We start from the raw sequence: 23,663 nt of genomic DNA, 5'->3' as shown, positions 1-23,663 counted from the left end.
ACTGAAATAAGGAAAGGACATGTTATCAGTAGATATTCGAGACAATCATGTTTTCTTGTCTTGATTCATTTTGTGTAATGAACTTTAAGAAAAACCATTCAGTTTTGGAATAGACAAAAATGACCCTCTATTATACGTTATCTAAGTTAATGGATTCCTTTTATAAAAGGCAAAAAATAGCAGTGTTACTAAATGTAACTAATGTATCTAGAGTTTAGAGAGCATAATGCTAAATGTCCATGGTACATTCTCCATCCCTTTGGGCAGTATCTTATGATCAGTTTTGCTACTCTACCCTGACCTAATTATTGCTGTTGCTAATGAAAGGAAATAGAGAAAAACATGTCTTAGTTGGTTAATAAGCCATCCAGAAAATTATATTAGCATGATCAATCCTTAATGATTATAATTTCTCATAATATTAGGTCACCTGAAAAGGTGTTTGTTGGAGGGGAGGGGAAGAAATAAGTTGACTTCATCAGGCAATTAGCCTTTGCATACTTCCTCAGTTGATTTTATAGAGGCACACCTATCTCAACTTCTATTCAAGCAGATAAGGGTACTTTTGTAAAATGTTATTACTGTTATTACAGTTATCAGAGCCAGATTATTTCATCATTATAATAATGGAATATTTGAGGCATTTGCTTCATTGTTAGCTGGCTGCTGATCAGTTATGTGATGCTTTACACAAATTTCCTATGCATAAGCTAGCAGTCTTAAATCAGTCAGTAATAAGTGGCTGAAAAGCTCATTTAGATTCTTAAGTGGATTTGCTAAAGCTTCCAACTGGCATTTTCCACCTTAGTTTCCCGGTCATGATATGCTTTCAATCTGCAAACTATTATCCATTTAGCATCTGCTTTTTGTCTATAGTTGTGTCTTTACTTCTCAATACCATGGCACAACCAAGGCATGTTTATTTTGATAAAAGTATTTGACTTAGAGCATGTCCAGTACATTTTTAAAAAAGGGGATTAAGAACAACCCAGGGAGTTATAGACCAGTTAGCTTAAATTTGGTACTCAGAAAGATAATGGAGCAAATAATCAATGGTAAGCACCTGGTCATGGCACCAGTGAACACTGCCCATTATGCTACCATCATTGGTGCCAATGTTAATAAGAAAATAGGGTTATAAGTAACAGTCAATATGGATTTGTCAAGAACAAATCATGTCAAACCAACATAATATTCTTCTCTGACAGGATAATAAGCCTTGTGGATGGGGGAAGCAGGAGATGTGGTATATCTCAACTTTAGTAAGGCTTTTGATACTATCTCACTTGACCTTCTCATAAACAAACTAGAGAAACATAGCTTAGACAAATCTACTATAAGGTGGGTGTACAACCAGTTTGGAAAAGTGTACTCAAAGCTGTATTTTCTACTGCATGCATCCGATGAAGTGAGCTGTAGCTCACGAAAGCTTATGCTCAAATAAATGTGTTAGTTTCTAAGGTGCCACAAGTACTCCTTTTCTTTGTACTCAAAGAGTAATTATCAATGGTTCACAATCAAGCTGGAAGGGCATATTGAGTGGGGTCCTGCAGGGATCTGACATGGGTCTGATTTTATTGAATATTGTCATAAACTATTTGGATAACGGCAGAGAGTGTACACTTATAAAGTTTGCAGACAATACCAAGCTGGGAGGGGTTGCAAGCATTTTGGAGGATAGGATTACAATTCAAAATGATCCTGACAAACTGGAGAAATGGTCTGAAATGAATAGGCTGAACTTCAGTAAGGACTAATGCAAAGTGCTACACTCAGTAAGGAACAGTCAGTTGCACAAATACAAAATGGGAAATGACAGGCTAGGAAGGAGTACTGCAGAAAAGGATCTGTGGGTTATAGTGGATCACAAACTAAATGAGTCAACAATGTGATACTGTCGCAAAAAAAGCAAATAGCATTCTGGGATACATTAGCAAGAGTGTTGTAAGCAAGACACAAGAAATAATTGTTCCAAGACCTCAATGAAGTATTGTGTCCAGTTCAGGGCACCACACTTCGGGAAAGATTGTACAAACTGGAGAAGGTCCAGAGGAGAGAAACAAAAATGATTAAACGTCTAGAAAATATGACCTAGGTGCAAATATTGAAAAAACTGGGTTTGTTTATTGTGGAGAAGAGAAGACTGAGGGGAAACATGATAACAGTCCTCAAGTACATAAAAGGTTGTTACAAAGAGGAGGGTGATAAATTGTTGTCCTTTTCCACTGAGAACAGGAAAAAAACTAATGGGCTTAAATTGCAGCAAGGGAGATTTAGGGTAGTTAACCTCTGGAACAAATTACCTAGGGAGTTTATGGAATTTCCATCATTAGTGGTTTTTAGGTGTTTGTCTAACCTGTTCTTGTCAGGGATGGTCTAGACTGGATAATAATCCTGCCCTAGAGCAGAGCACTGGACTAGATGTCCTATCGAAGTCCTTCCCTGTGTACCACAAACACATCTGTAAAATTATACATCGAGGACAAATGTCAGCCTTGGTGTAACTGGATTGAACTCCATTGTTCCCACGAGGGCTGGATTTGGCATGCAGTATTTACGCCACTCATCTTAATGGTAGGGGTTTGGGGGTTTTTCAGTGAGTTGTTATTTAAGTCTTTAGGGTTGGTGATTCCTGACAGAAAATTGAAATCCCCAAGTTACTCAGAGAGCTGGAACAGTTTGGCCCCAGCAGTGCAAGCTTCCCCACTAGAGTTCTGCTGCCTTTCTAGGAAAGAGGCTATTTCAGTATCTATACATATTAAATTCTCTGCCTTTCTGCTGAGACTCCCTGTGATGTAGTGTATAAACCCTCCACTGGAACTGAATGGGTTAAGGAGCAACTCTGGGCCCGGGCAACCCTGCCCAGCTGCACACGCAGAGCATGCTCCAGCTTAAAAGAGAGTCAGACAGCTAGGAAGAGCCCTGACAGGGCAGGGGGAAGGACCTACCCTGAGAGTTCCTGGAAAAGGGCGCTGCAGTAATCTCCTCCAGGAGAGAAAGAGCCTGCCTGCTAAGCCCAGAGGGACTGATGGTTCAGTTATTGTCTTTTCTTTTACTACTTCGATGCAAACTGTACGATTTTGGCAAGAGAATGGGTGGCAGGAAGTGGCCCAGGGAGGCAGCCTTAAGGCACTCCTGGGTGCTGGACATTGGTACCTCTTATCTGGGACCCTGGGCCAAGGCCCGGTGGAGCAGGTGGGCCTAGGCTCCCCTACCAACCCCCCTTTTTAAGAAGGGTATGAAAAGCCTCATTTCTAAACTCTCCCTGAGGGCAGGAAGGAAGGGAAACCCCTGGCTGGGACTGGACACCCATGAGGGTCAGTAGATGGACCCTGTATGTTCCTTGGAACCCTGTCACACCAGAGAGAAATTTGACTGATGACCTGACCAGAGCGTCGGGTCAACCCCCATAACAGACACAGTCACAGGGCATGATGGTGGCCCAGGAGACAGATGAGAGTCATGGCAAGCAGAGGCCTAAACCCCTAACCACTAGGTCATGCCACCAGTGAACACTGCCCATCACGCTACCATCATTGGTGCCAATCTTAATGATTTTTATGATGTAGACACATACATTACGTATGCATAGCCTGTAAATGTGTAATGTCTGCAGTGATGAGCGCAATAAACAATGGTGCCATTTATAGTGCAGGGCCTTGTCCTGTCGTTAAAATGGATATACGTGGATGTTTGGAAAGAAATATGGAACCATAAGTTACTTTAGTTTGTCAGATGACTCAGGATGAAAGACATTCTCAAGAAGCTGGATACTATACTTTACATAGGTATTTTGCTATGGAAGGGAGGGCTATGCTATAAAATATGGGATCCATTTTGTGCTTATTGTAAATATGTACTAATGTAGGGCTTGAAAACTTTGCCAGACATCCACTAGCTAGGGGACCAAACTTACTTGCAGAGACCGATATGAAAGGTGTTACCAGCAAGCCTCAGACCCCAGCACCTGGGATTCTGGCCAGGGTGCTTGTCATAAATATAAAGGGAAGGGTAAACACCTTTAAAATCCCTCCTGGCCAGAGGAAAAATCCTCTCACCTGTAAAGGGTTAAGAAGCTAAAGGTAACCTCGCTGGCACCTGACCAAAATGACCAATGAGGAGACAAGATACTTTCAAAAGCTGGGAGGAGTGAGAGAAACAAAGGGTCTGTGTCTGTCTGTATGCTGCTTTTGCCAGGGATAGACCAGGAATTGAGTCTTAGAACTTTAGTAAGTAATCTAGCTAGGTATGTGTTAGATTATGATTTCTTTAAATGACTGAGAAAAGAATTGTGCTGAATAGAATGACTATTCCTGTCTGTGTGTCTTTTTTATAACTTAAGGTTTTGCCTAGAGGGATTCTCTATGTTTGGAATCTAATTACCCTGTAAGGTATCTACCATCCTGATTTTACAGAGGTGATTCCTTTATTTCTATTTACTTCTACTTCTATTAAAAGTCTTCTTGTAAGAAAACTGAATGCTTTTTCATTGTTCTCAGATCCAAGGGTTTGGGTCTTTGGTCACCTATGCAAATTTGTGAGGATTTTTACCAAACCTTTCCCAGGAAGTGGGGTGCAAGGGTTGGGAGGATTTTGGGGGGAAAGACATGTCCAAACTACGTTTCCCAGTAAACCCAGTTAGAGTTTGGTGGTGGCAGTGGATATTCCAAGGACAAACGATAAAATTAATTTGTACCTTGGGGAAGTTTTAACCTAAGCTGGTAAAAGTAAGCTTAGGAGGTTTTCATGCAGGTCCCCACATCTGTACCCTAGAGTTCAGAGTGGGGGAGGAACCTTGACAGTGCTGTTCATCTCCCTTCCCAGGGATCCATCTTTCATGTCAGCATCTCACTGATACTGTAGGTGTCAGGTAAATTTGAATCTGCTCACCCCACTCCTCTGCTCTTGTTGGTTGAAGGAACCTACAACATCCTTCTCCCCCTACTCCCACATTCTCTTGACTATTAAGAAGTGAAGTCAGACTCTGTCCCCCTCCTCTGGTTTCCTGACTACTGTGGTACTCTACCCATCCTCAGTCAATGAATAAGTCTTCCATCAACCTAGTGTGGTCTACAGCAGGGGTTAGGTTGGCACAGCTACATCTTTCAGGGGTGTGGATTTTCCACACCCCTGAGAGACATAGCTGTGCCAATGTACGTTCCTAGTGTAAACCAGCCCTCAGTTGTGACTACAGAAAGCCCTTTCTGGTACACCTTTTAACTCTGGACTTTAAGGAGCCTTAAAGTGGGCGTAAGTTGTATTTACACTCACTCTGAGGCCCTTTTACATTGCCAGAGTGGTATAAAGAGGACTTAGTGTGCATTAGAATCAAGTCCAATGTCTGCAACCTAGTCTTAGGATTTAAAAGCAGTCATTTCCTAAGTGAATCATAGTGTAATCAAGCCTAGTAGCAGCATCTTAAAATTGGTTAATATCCATATTGGGTTTCCTGGATGGTTTAAATGGAATGGCATATTATCTTCTCTATAGTCAGCCTAAAAGATAGATTTGATGGCTGGGAGCAAAGATGTGAAATTGCTATAGGCTTCTTCTCTTATAGCCTGCCACCTATTTGATTTATATGATAAGTGATCTCAGATGACCCTCCAAGGCACTGAACCATTAGAGAGTTATGTTGCACCGTGATAAGAAATCTTCAGAGATACCTAAATCTTCCTTTACCACTGGGACTTTCATCTGTTCTGGAATACAGAACATTTTTATGTATGATGTTGCTATCTCGCTAGCCATGCTAATATTCAAAAGGATACACAGATTTAAATCAATAGCACACAGATAAAGACCTTAAAACTGAAGTATTTGCCAAGTGCATGTTAGGACAGCTCTTTCAGTTTTATTTGTCTTTTGTATTCTATTTCTTGAAAGTTGAATGGCCAGAAGGGTTCACATTCAAGTTTTCTTTTAGTGCTCTGACCAAGCAGGAAGCTGGCCAGCATGCACACTACAGTCTGAAAGCCATTTCAACCAAGGAGTGATTTTCTTATTTTAGCCTTCATGTATTCACGGATTATGTCCTTTCTTAGTTAGCACATGTACTAAATTCAGGGTTGGTTTAGTTGTTGTCTTCTAGGAACAAGTGAAAGTGCCACTCCTTTTGCTTTGGATCATAGGGGGATACGTGTTTTTAGCCTGAGATCAGTAAGGGTATATCCAGTTAACTACTGGTTTGTTTGTTTTTTCAGGAGAAAATAGGTGCTGTTTATCTGGATTTCTGCTATTGCATCCATATCTAATGCAGCATTTTTTAAAAATAATCTGCCATAAATGTGAGCTTCATAGTGTAAATTTGATATGTAGAGTTCATCTACTCTATGTCAGGTGTAGGACATCAAATACCAGCCCCTTACTGTAGGTACTATAGTATTTAGCCTCCACATTAGCACATAAGGGAAGGAGAGTGTGCAGGTGCCTACCTCTACTCAGACTGCTGGGCATATCAAAATGGACAAGATCAGGGGAGTGGCGCAAGAAAAGCTATTCTAATTTGCAGCCTGCCAACCTTGGCAGCATCATGTGAATGTTTACAACTGCTGCATTTGTTCATTGAAAATTCTCCTGTAAGGAAGAGATTTCTCTTTAAAATAAAATTAATGCAAGAGAGAGATGAATAGTCTCCCCATGCTACTTGGCTTTTTGCTCAAAGATATTTTATGAGAGGCAGCTCTTGGCAAATTTAAATGATCCTCTTCCTTAAGCTGGCAAATGCTGTCAATTCCGGTCCTTTTACACTCACATAAATCTGTAAAGTTGGCATCCCAGATACACAAGGCAACAATAAAATTGTGCAGGGGGACAGCGCAAGGGTGCTATAATCACTGCTGGTTCATGTCAGCATTCAAAAAAGCCTCTATTAGGGTGTTATTCTATGAGCTATTTCTTTTGAAACACCATTACCTATATTTGCTAGGAGAGACTGGTCTTGGCTGATTATATTTTAATTTTTAGGAAATGCACTTTAAATAGAGTTGTGCGGGGGAAGGGGGGTGAATGTGTAACAGAAACTAGCAAATAGCGTTAGAATAAATTTTATAGGCCTTCCTTTGACTGCTTTTGTTTAAGAATTAAAGCCATTCCCAACAGGCTATAACTGTACAAAAAGAGAACACCCGGTGTGTGTTTGTATAGATTCACATCCTGACTGCCGACCCACATGTTCATACAGGTCCATAAACCATCCCCACAGTGAGACAACAAATAGGAGGGTAGTATCAAGCAATGGTAGGAGAGGAGCAATTCTGTGGCTGAAAAGCCACTCCCACTCCCTCTGCATATAGCAGTGGGGAACACATCGGAAGGAGTTGATGCCTCCTCCTTTGTCTCTACATTAGAGACTCTGGCTCTCTGTCTGGATGACAGCTGAGGAAACAAAGTGGTGCCTGAAAAACCCATCAAGACAAAGATATCCCTTCTCCCCCAAGCAATTAGGTGGGAAAGGAACCCAACTCTCCATTATCCCACTACTTCTTCCTTAATAAATAACCTTTGGGTTCTTTTTATTTGCCTTTTGAGTACACTTGGGTCACATTTTTCAAGCTTTTTTCTGCCATGAATGGCTGGGAACTTATTTTAAGAAGTGAAGATTCTCCTATATTCACATGAGTCAAAGAGCACCAAATAACGGGCAACTCATGATAAAATCATGGCAACAGTGGGTGACATCAAACAGGACAATTCCTGCCCCGGGCCTCAATGTCCTTCTTGCATTCCCAGGTGGCTCTGTGTAGGTTATTACAGTCCCTAGGGGCGAGGTCTGCAGGGCCTAGGGAGACAGAGAAGTATGTGTATCATCTCCTGCTCCTTTTCTGCAGCTCTCTGGGATCTGACTGGTCCACAGTTGCAGAGTCCCTCTGTGTCCTTTAACATACCTGTCTGATCCACCCCAGGACTGGGCAACCCTGCATGGATCCTTAATACACTGAAGTGCTCCCAAGTTGCTCAGCATTACAATTTGCTGCACACTGTATATTTGAAAACTTTTGGTGGTATTCTGCTCAGTTACATCAGGGCATCTCCATTGACATCAATAGGACTCTTTCAGTTGGGTTCAAAGGGCTCTGGATCAAGTCCTGAATTTGCTACAGAAATTGTTTTGTAATGTAATTATTAATTTTGTTGGTGCATGTGTATGGGCCGGGGGGGGGGGGATACATTTGTATCTGAGAGAGAATTAGACAGCAGGATAGAAGAACAAGACATGTCAGACTTATTACCGATGCGGAAACCATTTTTTCATTTTGTTCATAATGTTGTTTTGAACCTTTGCCAGCCTTCTGGGAGGAGGGAGGAAGGCCACTCCTGAGCCCACCCCATGTTTCACACCCATTCATCGTTCTCACTTTGCAGCTTTTGATGGAGCTAGTGCTTTCAGGAGAAAGACTTAGTGATTAGAATGAAGTCATTGTCAGCATCTGGGCTTTTATTTCTCTACTCTGTTTTTTATTCACTGTGTAGAAGGTGTTTGTGGTATTTTACCCTAACTTGGCAAATTCCATTGGCCTCTCTCCACTTATTCCTCAGAGTACTCTCACTTTGTCCCCTGCCCTTTCGACCTACTCAAGTCTGTCATGAAAGTGCTCAAGCATATGGTGGGATCACTAAGGGCATGACTACAGATACAACACTGCAGCAGTGGAGCTGCATTGCATCTGGTGAAGATGCTCTATGCCAGTGGGAGAGAGTTCTCCCATTGACATAGTAAAACCACCTCCGTGAGTAGCAGAGGCCATGTCAGCACGAGAAGCTCTCCTGTCGACATAGCGCTATGCACACTGGTTTAATGTTCCAGAACAAGCTTTCATTACAGTCTTCCTTCAACAGTAGAAAAGAAGGCTACAATATAATAAATCATTTTTACTTATAATTTTCCTACTCTTCTGTAAGAGAGATCACGTATTAGTTGCTGCTGAGATAAATTCTTAAGAAGCATCTCTAAATTTTATGGGATTTTTAGTCCTGCACTACTTCCCATGTCTTTGTGGGTCTGCTGTGTTGTGTTTTCTTGTGTTTTCTTGTCTTCTGTATGCAGTGAAATCCTTTTTGTAAATAATTGGTGTCAAGGTTCCTTCCCCACTCCGAACTCTAGGGTACAGATGTGGGGACCTGCATGAAAACTTCCTAAGCTTACTTTTACCAGCTTAGGTTAAAACTTCCCCAAGGTACAAACTATTTTACCCTTTGCCCTTGGACTTCCACTGCCACCACCAAACGTTTATCTGGGTTTATTTATTAGGAAAGCGTTGTTTGGAAACATCTTTCCCCCCAAAATCCTCCCAACCCTTGCACCCCACTTCCTGCGGAAGGTTTGGTAAAAATCCTCACCAGTTTGCACGGGTGACCACAGACCCAAACCCTTGGATCTTAAGAACAAGGAAAAAGCATTCAGTTTTTGAAAAGAAGGATTTTAAAAGAAGTAAAAAGTCAAAAAGAATCACCTCTGTAAAATCAGGATGGTAAATAACTTACAGGGTAATTAGATTCAAAACATAGAGAATCCCTCTAGGCAAAACCTTAAGTTACAAAAAGACACACAGACAGGAATATCCATTCTATCCAGCACAGCTTAATTTCTCAGCCATTTAAAGAAATCATAATCTAACGCATATCTAGCTAGATTACTTACTAAGTTCTAAGACTCCATTCCTGTTCTGTCCGCGGCAAAAGCATCACACAGACAGACCCAGACCCTTTGTTTTTCTCCCTCCTCCCAGCTTTTGAAAGTATCTTGTCTCCTCATTGGTCATTTTGGTCAGGTGCCAGCAAGGTTATCCTAGCTTCTTAACCCTTTACAGGTGAAAGGATTTTTCCTCTGGCCAGGAGGGATTTTAAAGGTGTTTACCCTTCCCTTTATATTTATGACAATTGGGCAATAGAATAAATAATCCTGAGCTATCTCAAAAGGTTTTAGCAACAGATACTATCCCTTTTGTAGATCACTTGGTTTTCCCATAACATGCGGCTTGCAGTATGTTCTTTGAGCTCAGCATGAGGATTTAGCTTCTGTTCCCTTCTTTTGCTTGATAGAATAAGTCAAAATGTTTTTTTTTAAATTAACATTTTTGTGTCAGATAGTTCCTCTATACACGTGCACAATTGGTAATGTAACTGCTGTACAATGCAATAGATTTGTATGTGTGATTCTAATATTATAAAGTGATGTGTGGAGTGAACATTGAAGTGAGAGCCAGGGAATCCTAAATTTTAATCCTGATTCTGACCCTAGAGCAAGTCACTCAGGAACAGATTTTCAAAGTTAAACTCTAATCCAAATTAAGACTAGAAATAGGATGAAATTTTCTAACAGTGGAGTTAATTAATCACTGTAACAATTTACCAAGGATCGTGGACAATTTCCCATCACTGGCAATTTTTAAATCAGGATTGGATATTTTTCTGAAAGATATGATCTAGTCCAAGCATAGTTATTGGACCCAAAGCAGGAATTAACATAGGCTTGTGTTATGTAGGAGATCACAGTGGTCTCTTGTGGCCTTAAAATCTGTTAATCGGATTTTGAGTGCCTCAATATTTGGATGTCCAACTTTACACACCAAAGGCCTCATTTTCAGAGGTGTTGAGTACTCCTCTTCAATGGATGTTTAGAGGTGCTCCTCAGATCAGTTTGCTTATAATGATACTGACCTCCTTCGTAAAGTGCTTTGAGATCCACTGATGAGAAGTGCTGTAGGTGGTGGAGGTGTTATTAAGGGAGCTAGGTTTAGGCACCCAGATTAGGAAATTGTGGCCATGGTATCTGAAATTGGTCACTATAAAAACAAACAGCAAAACTAGAAGCCATTTCTGGAAACTCAAATTTCTGCCTCAGATATTCCAGTCTTTTTAAAATGGGGATTAAAATGCTTGCCTAAGTGCCTCACAGTGTTTTGTGGAGAGTGATCATTAATGTTGGAACACATCTTGGAAGAAGAGTCATGCTAGCTAAGTACCAACTAATATTCATCAGATTAGCCTTCCACATATACATTTGAGTATAACATCCCAAGTATATTGTGGTCGCTCTAATTACAGGTGTGCTAGAAGTTGGGGTGAGCACAGGGACCCCTTTCCCTTTCAACACACCTGCACAAGGGGTACTCAGAACTTGTCTATGCTGAACAGACAATGGAAGGAAAGGCTGCCTTCAGTGCTAGTAGCCACACAAGGATGATGTCTGAGTAAGGTGATGAAACCAAGACTCAGGCCCTCTTTAAGGGCTTGATCCAAAGTGCATTGATGATAAGTCTCCCAGTGACTTCAGTGGGATTTGAATCAGGCCTTTAACATGCAGAAAGAGCTTCTCCTCACCACCTTGCTCTCTACATGCCTGGATTATTATTCCTCATGCAGGCATAATGGCTCCAGGCCCTGCTGCTCAGGAAATGCACCTGCTCCCTTTTTCTAGTGCTCCATTGCTTCTGATGAGGCATAATTTGGCCCATACTGCTCTTTTAATAGCAGGCCAGTAGCACTCACTGAAGACCTTTAGCAATTTTCAAAGCTGCTGTATCCAGAATGAATAATGGTTACTCTCCCCCCACTTTCTAGATTATGTTATGTTAGCTACTAGTATTCTCTTGCCAATAAATGCTTCTTTAAGTCATGACAAGGTTTCTAAGAAGAAAATAAGAGGAGTTATGAAGCATAAATAAAACTTGAAAACAACAGCTTGGAAGCCTTTATATGCACTGTAAACAGCTTTTATCATTCAAGTCTATCTGAGCATTGCAGGTGGAATTTGGCACATAAACTAGACAAGAAGAAAGGCAAAGTCTAGGTTTGAGGATTTGACATAAAACAGTGGACCTTCTTCCCATTCTTCAAAAGAGAACTGTGACATTCAGTGGAGGTAGCTCATTCAAGTCTGGTATGCAAGTATTAATTATGTGGTAATTTATGCACGTTACCAAGATGTTAGTTTGTTCCTCAGACTTGTTGTAGTTCAAAGTTATTCTGCTTAGTTCAGTCCTCTGTAAAAAGCTGCCCTCAATTTTATCACACAAACACAAAGTTGAAAAACAAAGTTATCTAAAATTTGGGGAGCTTTTAAGAATACCATTCAGGTTCTGTACATGAGTCAGTCTAACAGAAGAGTAGACATCACTATGGGTGCTGCATTTTCAATCCTATATATTGACTGGCTTTATTGCTAGATATTTTCTTCACGTGAAGAAAATTAAAGATCTGGGTAATACTGCTGACTTACCAAATTCTACCAACCCTCTGGAATAGTGTTGTGGCCAAGTAGGCTGTTACTGAGACTAGTGGCTGATTGGGTGGTGTCCAGTAGCAGCAGGGTTAAGGAGCTTGGCCCAGCTTTGAAAAAGCCAGTCAGCCTGGGACGGTAGTTAGCCTGGATGCTTGGCTTAACTGGAAGCCTGGGCATCTTGAAAGATTTGTTCCCGTCCTGAAAGAGACTTAGTTTAGCTTAGGAGCTTAGCTAAGGCAGAGACCTATTCCAGCCTTGAAAGACTATCATAGTCCCCTATCAGCAGGTGGTATGGGAATCCTTGTAACCTAAGTTAATGCAGTTGCTAGTGGAGGTAAATTTTAAAGGAAGTATATTTCAATGTTCCGAGTCTTTTTCTGCTGCTTACTTCTTCACAGTAGTAGAGTCCACCACCCACAGTTCATGCAGAACAGTTCAGTCAGAAAACTACATGACAAAGGTACTATCATCATGAGTAAAGGTGGTAGCAACGGTCCCAAAATATCTTTCAAGCTAACGTATGCCACAAGAGCACATCCCATGATAACGTTCAAGAAGCATCACAGCGTCACCCCCTGCCCTTTCCTCAGGGTATAGTAACTTGCTGTGGGTCTGTACCAACAGCAAATTACTACAACCTCCTTCTTCCCAGTGCCAACTCTGCTCCACTGGCTAGCACCTCAGTGAGTGAAACCAAGGTTCCACCCACTCTCAGTCCATCTACCCACAGCAGACAAAGAGTACCCATTTAGCCATGAGTATCCAGTCCCAAGAACCAGGCAGCATGTGCAGTAGCATAAGGTCGGGGGGGGCTGTCTTTTGTGAGTGCATAGGCTGAAGGACAATCATGCCCACTGTCTTTTCCTTACTCTTCTATTTGTTTCTCTCTTTCTCCCTAATCTTACCTACTGTATGGCAATACTTAACATGATAATTCCAATTCCATTTAAAGGAATTAGCCTTCCATGATTTCAAAATTCCATAGCACAGGAGCAAATTGTTAAAAAAATATATATTTATGATTGTATTACCTAACCACTAAGTGATTCAAGTAATCACAAAAAGGTATTGAGGTTCCCAATCCAAGACAGACAAGGCAATTTCTCATGGTTTGTTTTATATTAAATTAACTGCATTATTTTGTACTTAACAAGCTAAAATTTAGGTTATTAGAGACAGTAATCTAAATCAGATTACATAACACAAGTCGGAATGTAACCATAATAATGCAAAGTACCTATATTTCACATATTTTTTATACTGTGATAGTATTTCATAATGTGTGTATTTGTTGTATTTATACAACATATTTTAAAAATATTCTTGGGATAGCATTGTAATAACTTTCATTACCCTGAATAAGCCTCTGCAAACTGGAACCACTCTTTGGAGGTCATCTGACTGCTTTCAAAGTTATACATATGGAATGTATCTTAACAGCTGCAGAGCTATGTGATTGCGGGGGATGCTACCACTTAATTGCTTTCTCTTTCATGTAACCCACCGTGCCTCTTCTCCTCTGACACTGACTGCCCTGTGCACTATCCATCAGAGGAGAATGTTTGCTCCCTTTGTCATTTAACCAATATGTGGCCCTTGCGTCTGAAGTCAAGAATTTCTGCTACCCACTCCAGGGCTAACAATTCCACTGTGGCTGCTGTGAAGGGGTGGATGGAAGCAAGTTTCCAAAAGGCATAGATAAAAGCATATTTGATTACCTACCAATCTACCTGTTGGAAGAACACTTAACAAGATTTATCTAGCAGTTCAAGCACCGCTATTTAGTATCTTTTTAGGTAAATATCAGACCTGCCAGAGCGTTAAACCCCTCATGGGATATAATGTGGTGGCAGGTTGGATTTAAAGTCAGAGTGTGATTTCCTATATGTGCAGGTGCCTGAAAGAAGTATTCACAGACTGAAAGAATTGAAAGTTTTTACATAAAATTGAGATTTGGAAAGAAGGTTGAAGTTTCCACTGATGGGTTGGGGTTTTTCCATTATTCTGGAAGCCAGATAGGCACAACGTCAAACAAATATGCTGACAATGTAGATGCTTACAAAGTGGTTTCCTTAGCAACAAAAACAATATGAAATCTTTCCAAATTTGGTTTCTCCCTTGTGTGAGATTCAAGCAACCCAGATCCTGTTGATAACACAGCTATCTGATCTGAGTGCAGTGAGGCTGCCAGAAGAGGGCCAGATGCTTAAAATAGGGGTTTTGTTGTGGTTACCACAGTCCATTGACTGTCTAAATTATGTTTTGTGCATCTCTAGCTAAGAATCCCTGTTGCTGAGGAAATTGAGGTTGTCTCTGAAGTGACTTTCAGATAGTGTTAAAGTCATGTTAGCATGTTTCTTGTGTGACAGTAACTTGCATTCTGGAAGTTGCTAATCATGCTAACACAAAAAGGAACTTGCTCCTTAGCAGTTCTGCATTACATTAATAATAAGAGATTGGCTCTGGCTTTTAAAGCTCCCCTGAGACAAGTACCCTACCACATTGCTATCCCGTGGTCCTCTGGAATTGTTCAACTGTATTAAACTTGCTAATAAGATAAGAATTGTGTGTGTTATGGCAGAGCGAAGAGCCCTTTTATTTTTACCAGGAGCAACTCACTTTTAAAAGACAAGATAGCTTTTTTCCAGTGCAGCAGTAAACTTTTTTTTCTTATGTCTAATTCATTTTCCTCTGTAAAGATTTGTTTAGTTGAGCTACGAAGGCAAGTGCAAACTAGCTAGTGCAGCAAAGAAAAAAAGCAGTCACCTTAGAAAGTGAACATCTACCAGTCCTGAAGCTAAATAGCAGAAGGAAATACAGAGAAAATAACTCTTTCTGAGATGTCTGCTTTTATCAAGGCCACTCATCTGCACAGCAGGAAAGAGAAAGTGAGAGAAAACTCATCTTAAATGTGAATCATAGTCCAAGGCAAACATTTTCAGCCAAAACTGGAAAAATGTAGATTCAGTGACACCAAAACATTTTGCAAATATAACTAATTTTCACCAAATTGTTCATGTCAAAACTTCCCCTTTCTCCCCCCGCAAAAAAAAAACAAACCCAAATCAAAATGTTTAATTTTGACATTTTCAAAACAAAACATTCCAATATTTTCATTTTGCAATTTCCTTAAAAAAATTGTAAATATAAAAAATGCATAAAGTTTAATTGAAAAGCTTTGCTTTGTGTCAAACAAAAATTTCAAAAAAAATTGTTTTCAGTGGGGCTCAAAATTAAATTACCAGCCAGCTGCAAAGTCCATTATTTGCATAGCTCTAATTAAGATCAGCCATCTCTGTAGACACTGAAAGCAGAAAAATGAGGAAAGGCTAAGTCATTGCCATTTAATCAGGAATGTGTAAGGTTGGGTGCTCGGAGTCTCAGTGGTGCCATTAGTACATTGTCTCTGGAATGCCAAATGCATGGCTTCTTTGATAAAAGAGCTACCTGTTCATTTCTAGCAGAAATTAAGAGCTGTGCTATACTTATATGAAGATATTCCCCCCTAAAACATCTCCTTTTATTCAAAATATTAAACCTTTCAATTACATGAATTGTTTAAAAAATGACTTACATAGCTATTAAATTGCTTGAGACAGTGCGAAAAGTTCCTGGCCAAATGTGGAGGTAAAATAAGGACATACCTTTTTAATTACAATAAAAGTGATTTTTGGAGCAACAGAATAGAAAAACAAAAGATGTTTTGCTAAAAATATAGATTCTCTCCCTCCAAAACTGGGACAAATGGCATGTTTACAAATGCTCAGTTATGAGATAGATGATACTTGGCTGTTATTTAGTGCCTTCCACCTGGAAATCCCAAAATGCTTTACAAACTATACTGCAAAGTATAGTTATCCCCATTTTACAGCTGGTGAATCTGTGGGGCAGGGAAATTGTAACTGGTCTGAGAGAGAGCTGGAGTTGAGTGCCTTAGCCACAAGACCACTGCCAAGATTGGCTGCCAAAAACTGCCCTTTCCAAGAAATAGATTACCATTAAAAATCAAACTTGGTTAGATCAGCTAAATTTCCCAGAGCTTTTAAAGAAAACATCAAAACACCATTCTGGACCCTTCTTTCAACTGTGACAACTCATTGGAGCAGAAATCCAGGGTTTGTTTGGTTGGCTTTCTTTTGTTGTTGTTGTTTTTTAGCTTCCCTTGATTGCTTAAAACTGAAGTTGTGTGTGTATAAAGATAAATAAACTTACGACAATTCTACAAGCAGGAAAAAAGCCCCCATTGATGTAATGTTAACTTCCTTCTTTTATATCCCAAAAGTCACCTTAGTTGAAAATTTCCTTTTAATATAATTTAGATTAGTGATTTGATGGGAAATTCCTTTAGAATAGCTCAGATCTAAAAAGTATGAATGTTTGCTTTGACTTTGTTAAGCCTACAGGAAAAACATATGAGACTCTCTCTCTTAGGTACTTCTGTGGTTACTATCATTGTAGTATCTGAGGGCTTCACAACCTTTAATGTATTTATCTTTGCAACACCACGGCAAGGTAAAGAAATATGCTATTACCCCATTTTAGAAGATGGGGCACTGAAGCAAAGACAAGTAATAGGCCTAAATTTTCATAAGTAGCAAGTAATTTTTGTGCCTCTATTTTTGGATCTCAACTTGAGACACTTTGGGCTTGTCTTCACTACGGGGGTAAGTCGACCTAACTTACGCTACTCCAGCTATGAAAATAATATAACTGGAGTCGACGTAACTTAGGTCGACTTACCCCCGTGTCTTCACTGTGCTAAATCGATGGGAGATGCTCTCCGGTTGACTTCCTTTACTCTTCTCAGAGAGTTGGAGTACCGGGGTCGACCAGAGAGTGCTCTGCCATCCATATAGCAGGTCTTCACTAGACCCGCTAAATTGATTCCTGCTGCATCGACTGCAGTAGCATCGATCTCCCTGTAGTGAAGACCAGTTCTTTAAAGAGCTTGATTTTTCTTCCAAGCCCCTTCTAAAAATCAGGTTTTTAAGGTGTTTCAAGTTGGGCACCAAAAAATCACTAGCCCCTTTGAAAATTTAGGCTTGAATGGCGAGGTCACAAAGCGAGTTTGTGGCAGAGTAGAAAGTCTCCAAAATCCAGGCTAGCACCTAGGTATAGCTCCCTAACTACCCTTCCTCTTTTGGGGGGTTAGAATACCTACCTCATAAAACTACTTTGCAATAATTTGGAATCATTTATCGTTTTGTGCTGCACCACTTTAGGAGGAAAGACAAACCAATTTGGTGCCCGCCCATACAAACTTAAAATGTGTGTAATTCTAGTACTACAGTACCATTCCAGCAACTTTCAGAATGAGATGAGTAGAGCTGGGCACAAAATGGTTTTCCTGTCCCATGAAAACTTTTGAGATTCTGGAAAAATTTTCTCATCCTGAACTGGGATAAAAAAGTCAAAATTGTGAAAAATTTCATAAACCAAATATCTGATGTGGTGGGGGAAGAACTGGTATCAGTCAATAAAATTATTTCATTTCAGTCATTTCTAAACATTTTGTTTCAATTGAGAATTTTTTTTAAAATTGTGCTATAATTAACTGATTTTTTTTAAGAAAAAGTCATTTTGAACCAGAAAACTGATACCTTTCCTTTACAAACAGGATCTTTTGACAACTTAGAAACTTTTCAAAAAAATTTTGAGTCAAAACATTTGTTGAAACCAACTTTCCCCGGAAAGTTTTGATGGTGGCAGGTGGATGGGAAGTGGAAGTTTTGCTGGAAAATTCCTGACCAGCTCTAGTGATTAATCCCATCAACTTCAGTGGGTCTTAAAGCTATACAGGGGCTTCTGTGCTTCACTGGATTGGAGCCTAAATCTCTATCCTACAGTAAATCTGCACCACTGTACAAAATCTGAATGAACAAATAGTAAAAGGAAAACATTAAAAGTAAGTAGCATAGAATTTCTATGCAGATGATGACAATCAAAGTTGTTACTTTAAATCTGGTGTGAGCTAATTATTCTGTTACTATAAGAGTTATATCTTTATGTATTGTGTCTTACTGCAAAGCACCTGTCCACAGCTCTCAGTACTTATACTGTTTTATAAAAACATCTATAGCATTCTGTTGGATCATTTCACAAGAATTCTCACTAAAACTATCCATCAGTCCACTTGTACCTCTCTCAACTTACCCATTCATATTCTTCCCTCAGTTCCTTCATGTAATTTATGGGACATTAAGGGCTGAATTCAAAGCCCAGTGTAACATTTTCAAATTGAATTTCAATGGCACTTAGACTCCTATGTCACCTATGTAGGCACTTTTGGAAATTTTACCTTTTATCCCTGTGTCCAATTCTGTGCTGAAGGGGGCCCATGAGAAAATTCTGCCAGCAAAATGAAAGAAGGGGTGGATTGATTTCTCTGTCCCTGGTGGCATTCTTTCCCCAATCTGGACAGTGCTAAATCATCCCTGCCAGAGATGACTAGTCCTTAGGGCTTATAACAGTACTTCTGAAGAGACAAATCTTTTGCCTTTGGAATAGACCAGATAGCACCATGAGTCAGATATTTTCCAAACATTTCTTGGGGAAGCATACACCCCTGGGTTCCTCACAAGATCTTCACCTACACGGACCGCAAAAGACAAAAGTAAATCACTGTGCTATACTATCAATCAATTCCTAAAATTTTTCCAGGAATAAAGCAGTGCAGCTTAATATGAGTTTGCCGGCTCAGTGTTGCTGCCTCCTTCCTTATTATGATTTTGAGAAAAAAATATTGTTGAAATGGGAAAGCACATACATTGATTTCCCCCGTTCCTCTCCTCTTCTCTCAGTAAGCGCATGTATCTCTGGTCTGTGGTGTTTATCCCAGGTAAGGGGAAAAATGTTTGTGGTAGTCTCTTGTTTGAAATATGGATGTCACCCAACCACCACCATCTTGACCACTGTGTTAAATTATCAAAGGTTAATATATAAATTTAGCTTTCCTATAGTTGAGAATCACTTTGCTGTTGTTTTGTGTTTACTAATGGATATTCTTCTGTGTTTTGTATCAAACAGTCAATGAAGGCTCAGGAGAAACCAATCAAAAAGAGACGTCCACTTGTGACATTTGCCAGTTTGGGGCAGAGTGTGATGAAGATGCAGAGGATGTTTGGTACAGTAATTTTACACATTTCTTCTGTTATTAATGTCTTATTATTTAAAGGTGTCATAGCTCAGAGACTCACCATGTGAGAGGATATTAAACAATAATGTACACCCTTTCTCTTGTCCTCCGCCTAAAGTCCACTCATCCTACACATAGATAGAGGTATTGCAAAACATGCTCTGTTGGATTGAGAGCACTTATTTGGAAGGGCAAACATGATAAAGCTATAAGACTGTCTCTAAACTGAGAGTATAAAACAAACAGAAAGGAACAGATTAAGAAAAGAATAGGGAGGGAGTAATACCAAAGAAGGTTATTAGACATGGTGTTAGTCAGCTGATCCCAACCAAACACAGTGTTCTGTGCACTAGTCAGGCATGAAATTATGAACATTGCTTCTCTTCAGTAAGGAAGGTTATGGATGTGGTAAGCTAGGAGAAAGCACTTGATAAATTTGTGCTCATTTTGATCTGATCTTGCCAAGCTTTCAAAGGCCTATGATTTTATGCTTAAAAAAAAAAACTGGCTCTGAATCCAGTTAGCAAGAGAAATTGTGCCACTGAAAAATAGAAGCAAGATTCTTCCTGATTATATGTCTGTAATAATGGAACGAGACTGAGTTAAAAATATTGCTTAATTTTGATTTTGTCTAAGAGTATTACACAAATCTTCTGTTTCCCTGTAGGACCTTCACCCAGTTATTCAGAAGTGCTTTGGTCATGCCTGTGTCAAAATAAAACTTTGTTAAAATTAATATATCAGAAGTCACAGTCCAGTGGTTATAGTTTCATATTTAGGTGAGCTTTTAAGTTGAAGTAGAAGAGAAGGGAAGGATAGGGAGTATAACTGAGTACAGGATAATGTTATTAACCATGATAAGCTCTGTGTAATGCTAGCATTTTTTGTTTGTTTGAGGGAACATAACAGATAAAATAGCCTAATTCCCTTCCTTTGAAACATCTATGAAGAACAACATAACTGTAGGAACTGAAGTGCCTGGTCTTTATCGACAGGCAGTCTTTCTTCAGGGGAATACGCTTTGGGGTGCAGGAGGCAGGGAAGGACACTTAGAAGGATGTTACTAGTTAATTTTTTAAGAGGTAGTAAACCAGATTTCAAAGCAGAAGTAAAAAGACCATGCTAAGGCTGTTAAAGGGTTGTTTTGAAGTCAACAGTTTGTGTGCTACAACAGAGCTCTGTTTTCCAATTCCTACCCCCGATTTATTTTTGGATAAACATATTTCTAAGAAATAAGTCTTCTGTGTGTAAGCCTCTTTTATTATTATATTTCTGAAATGGAAGCAGGCTATGTATTGAGAGCCTAGATTTCTTTCAAATATACTGGGACTGAATTTCAGAATTTGACATGAACCAAAGACAATCACATTCCTTCATATACATACACACAAATTCAGTGTGTAAAAAATAAATGCTCCAGATTAGATGAATAACACACATCAGTTTATTATTTGATCGATATTTTTATCAAGTCTCAGAAACAAACTTTTTTTAATTATCTTACTTGACTGATTAGCTTTGTGGAGTCCAAATTAGGTCAATGGTTACTAGCAAGCATTGGGAACTGTTGTTATGAGGAAATTAGCCTAGAACTTTCAGTTTGTCCTATCAATCAGAAACTGTTCCGAAGCCCTGGGGTTGGTACTTGATTCACTCTAAGTAACAGGAAAGCAGGCTGGTAGTAGAAACTGATCATAGAGAGCCGTGGATATGAAGCTGGCTGCTTGCCTAACACTTCTAGGGTGTCAGAGTAGATCAGAGAAGAGAGCACAGGTGTGATAGCAGATGTGGCTGGGATGCTAATGATTTAAAGGGACAATTAACATTATTCTGCATTGCTACAGTCTTCTTTTTTTAAGTCCCTTTTCCTGTTTTAGCTCTTTTTTGTCAGTCATTGTCACATGCCACTCAGCTCAACAGAGCTATGTGTTGTCACTATTTTTTAAAAAAAAATTTGACTTGTATGACATTTGAGCTATTAATGGCCCGACTACTGGGATTCTGTTGAGAGGCATGTTGCCCTGTAACAGATTATTTAAACTGGTAGAATGTGTGTAGCCATTTTCTGGACAATTTGGAGAAATTTGTAATAAACAGATAGCTTTCTGCACAGTTATTAGTCCATTTTACATTCTACCGTTGTAAGTGTGTGTGAGATCTGGCATTCCATTAGTGAACATCTTTACTGTGTTAAGAACAAAGACTATTCAGCTTGAAGTCTTTAACATCTTGCTTCTTTTAATCTGTGAAATCTTCTTGTCACCAAGAGGATCGTGTATTACTGGCACTGTTCCCACTTTTAATGCACTTTGCACCAGTAGGCTTCATGAATATTTAAAGTGGGGCAGTGGCCGTGCTCTTTAGCACTAGATTGCAATCTGTTGGTAAATCAGATATGTCGTGTTGCTTACTTTGGGTTTGTATTTCTGAGCTTGCTAAGGAGTAATTGACTTTGCAAGACAGGGCTACTCAGTGTAACACCTGAGAGAGATACAAAAGAAAATGGAGAATGAAACATAAGGTTCTGAACAGAGTAAAGTATTTTCGAGATTGTCCAAAAAGCATTTGACGACACTATTAAACTCTCAGCTAGTGTATAAATAGTACATATCAAAGGGAGTGCTCTTTAATCTGGTAAAGTGGCTTAGTGTCAGTGTACAACCATGTCAAAGACCCAAATGCAGGTCTTAATCTCTTGCTTTATAGACCATTGAGGGAGTAGGCATTCTTCCTACAGTATGCTAGTCATGGTATGGAAAGATACCAAGCGAGGTCTGAGATGTGTCCATTTAAGTGGCGTGATGTAACTAATAGAAATATACCTTATAAATCTGCAGAATTTCTATAGCAGAAGAGATGGGGAAAGGACTGGAGTATTTTCTTAAATCAGGATTAAAAGCTGAAAACCTCTGATTGGTAAAGTGAATCAAAGTGAAAATGTTGTACCAGGGTTAAGTAATACCCTTTTCTTTTGCATTTCAATATCAAAGTGTAGTGAGCATGTGTACTGCAAAGTGCATAGATTGTGCAGAATAAGACACAGTTAAAAGACTTGCACAGATGTATAAAGTATACAGCAGAAAATAAACTCCTCTCCCCCAAAACATATACACTCCTTCCTAAAGGTATTAAGCAAAGAACTCTTTATCTCATATTTCATTTCTAATCACTAATATACATTGTGTAAATTCTACTACATGGGAAATGAATAAACCAATTAGCAAAAGACACATATCAATATGTTTAAAATGCATTTTCATGCAAATAAACTGCATTATAGATGATAGATACTTGTACAAATCTGATGCAACTGTCAATAGCAACTACCCCTAAAATCAATAGCACTCAATAAATCAATATTTATCTTTATTATAGTAAAGAAGGAAAACATAAAGGAAACTAATATCTGATTTTGCCAGCTTCCCAATCCACATAGCAATTAGGTCAGTCAGCACTGGGTCCCTTCCCTCTTCAATCAGTTGGTCTCAACCAGAGCATCTAAAAAAAAGATGTACTACTGATTTTCGTATGAGGTACTAAAAGGTAGTTTGAAAGCCCACATACATTACAGGGGTATTGGCTGCTTCATGTTCAGCAGTGTGTGTAATAACTATGTGTGACCTACTTGTACTGGATTCAGAAGCAACCAGTTTCTTTCGCATCTGCAGTACCCTGTGCATTTTATAGTACTGTGAGGTTATAATGCTTCATGTTGTTTTTTCTTGCTCCTCAGAGAGAAATTAGGTATTCGTTCATTGTCAGATATACTTGCAAAAAGGTATTAAGTAATGGAGAGTTAGCACAATGTAGAAACTTCACTTCTGCAAAAGTTTATGGTGGTCCACAAAAGGTATGTTTACACTGCAATCTAAGGTGGGATATAGTGTATATATACTCACGGTAGCTTTAATCTAGCTAGCATGGATAAAAATAGCAATTAGGATGCAGCAGCATGGTCTTCAGCATGCACTGTCTATCCAGAATCCTGGACATGTAACTTTTTGAACACTGGGAACTTGGTGCCACATCTGGCAAAATTGTTTTGTTTTACATTGTATACTGTTTTAGTTCAGACCAATTATTTGCTTCTCAATTCCACTAAAATTCTCAAAACCATGTAGGTGACTTTGAATCCTAAGTCTCATTGCTCCTAAGTGCCTAAAAAAGTCTCTTTTGAAAATGGGACTTAAGCTTTTAGACTTTTGAGAATTTTGCCCTTCCTACCTATTAAGTTAGCATGATCCTTCAGAGGAATGTATTTTTCCTTTTAGAAGATTGTGTTTGTTTGCACAAACTTCTGCCCTT

At 39.4% G+C, this 23,663-nt stretch overlaps 1 protein-coding gene across 1 annotated transcript in view; it reads left to right on the top strand.

The window, feature by feature from the left end:
* Positions 1 to 23,663, top strand: part of TMEFF2 (transmembrane protein with EGF like and two follistatin like domains 2) — a 174,732-nt gene that overhangs the window by 81,892 nt on the left and 69,177 nt on the right. The window contains exon 5 of the mRNA XM_037912933.2: positions 19,250 to 19,346. Coding sequence (XP_037768861.1) covers positions 19,250 to 19,346 — 97 coding nt within the window. The remainder of the gene's footprint in view (positions 1 to 19,249; positions 19,347 to 23,663) is intronic.

Source organism: Chelonia mydas, chromosome 11 (genome assembly GCF_015237465.2).
Source record: "Chelonia mydas isolate rCheMyd1 chromosome 11, rCheMyd1.pri.v2, whole genome shotgun sequence".
Taxonomy (NCBI): domain Eukaryota; kingdom Metazoa; phylum Chordata; order Testudines; family Cheloniidae; genus Chelonia; species Chelonia mydas.
The sequence above is the reverse complement of the archived record's forward strand: the minus strand, read 5'-3'. Positions and strand labels throughout refer to the sequence as shown.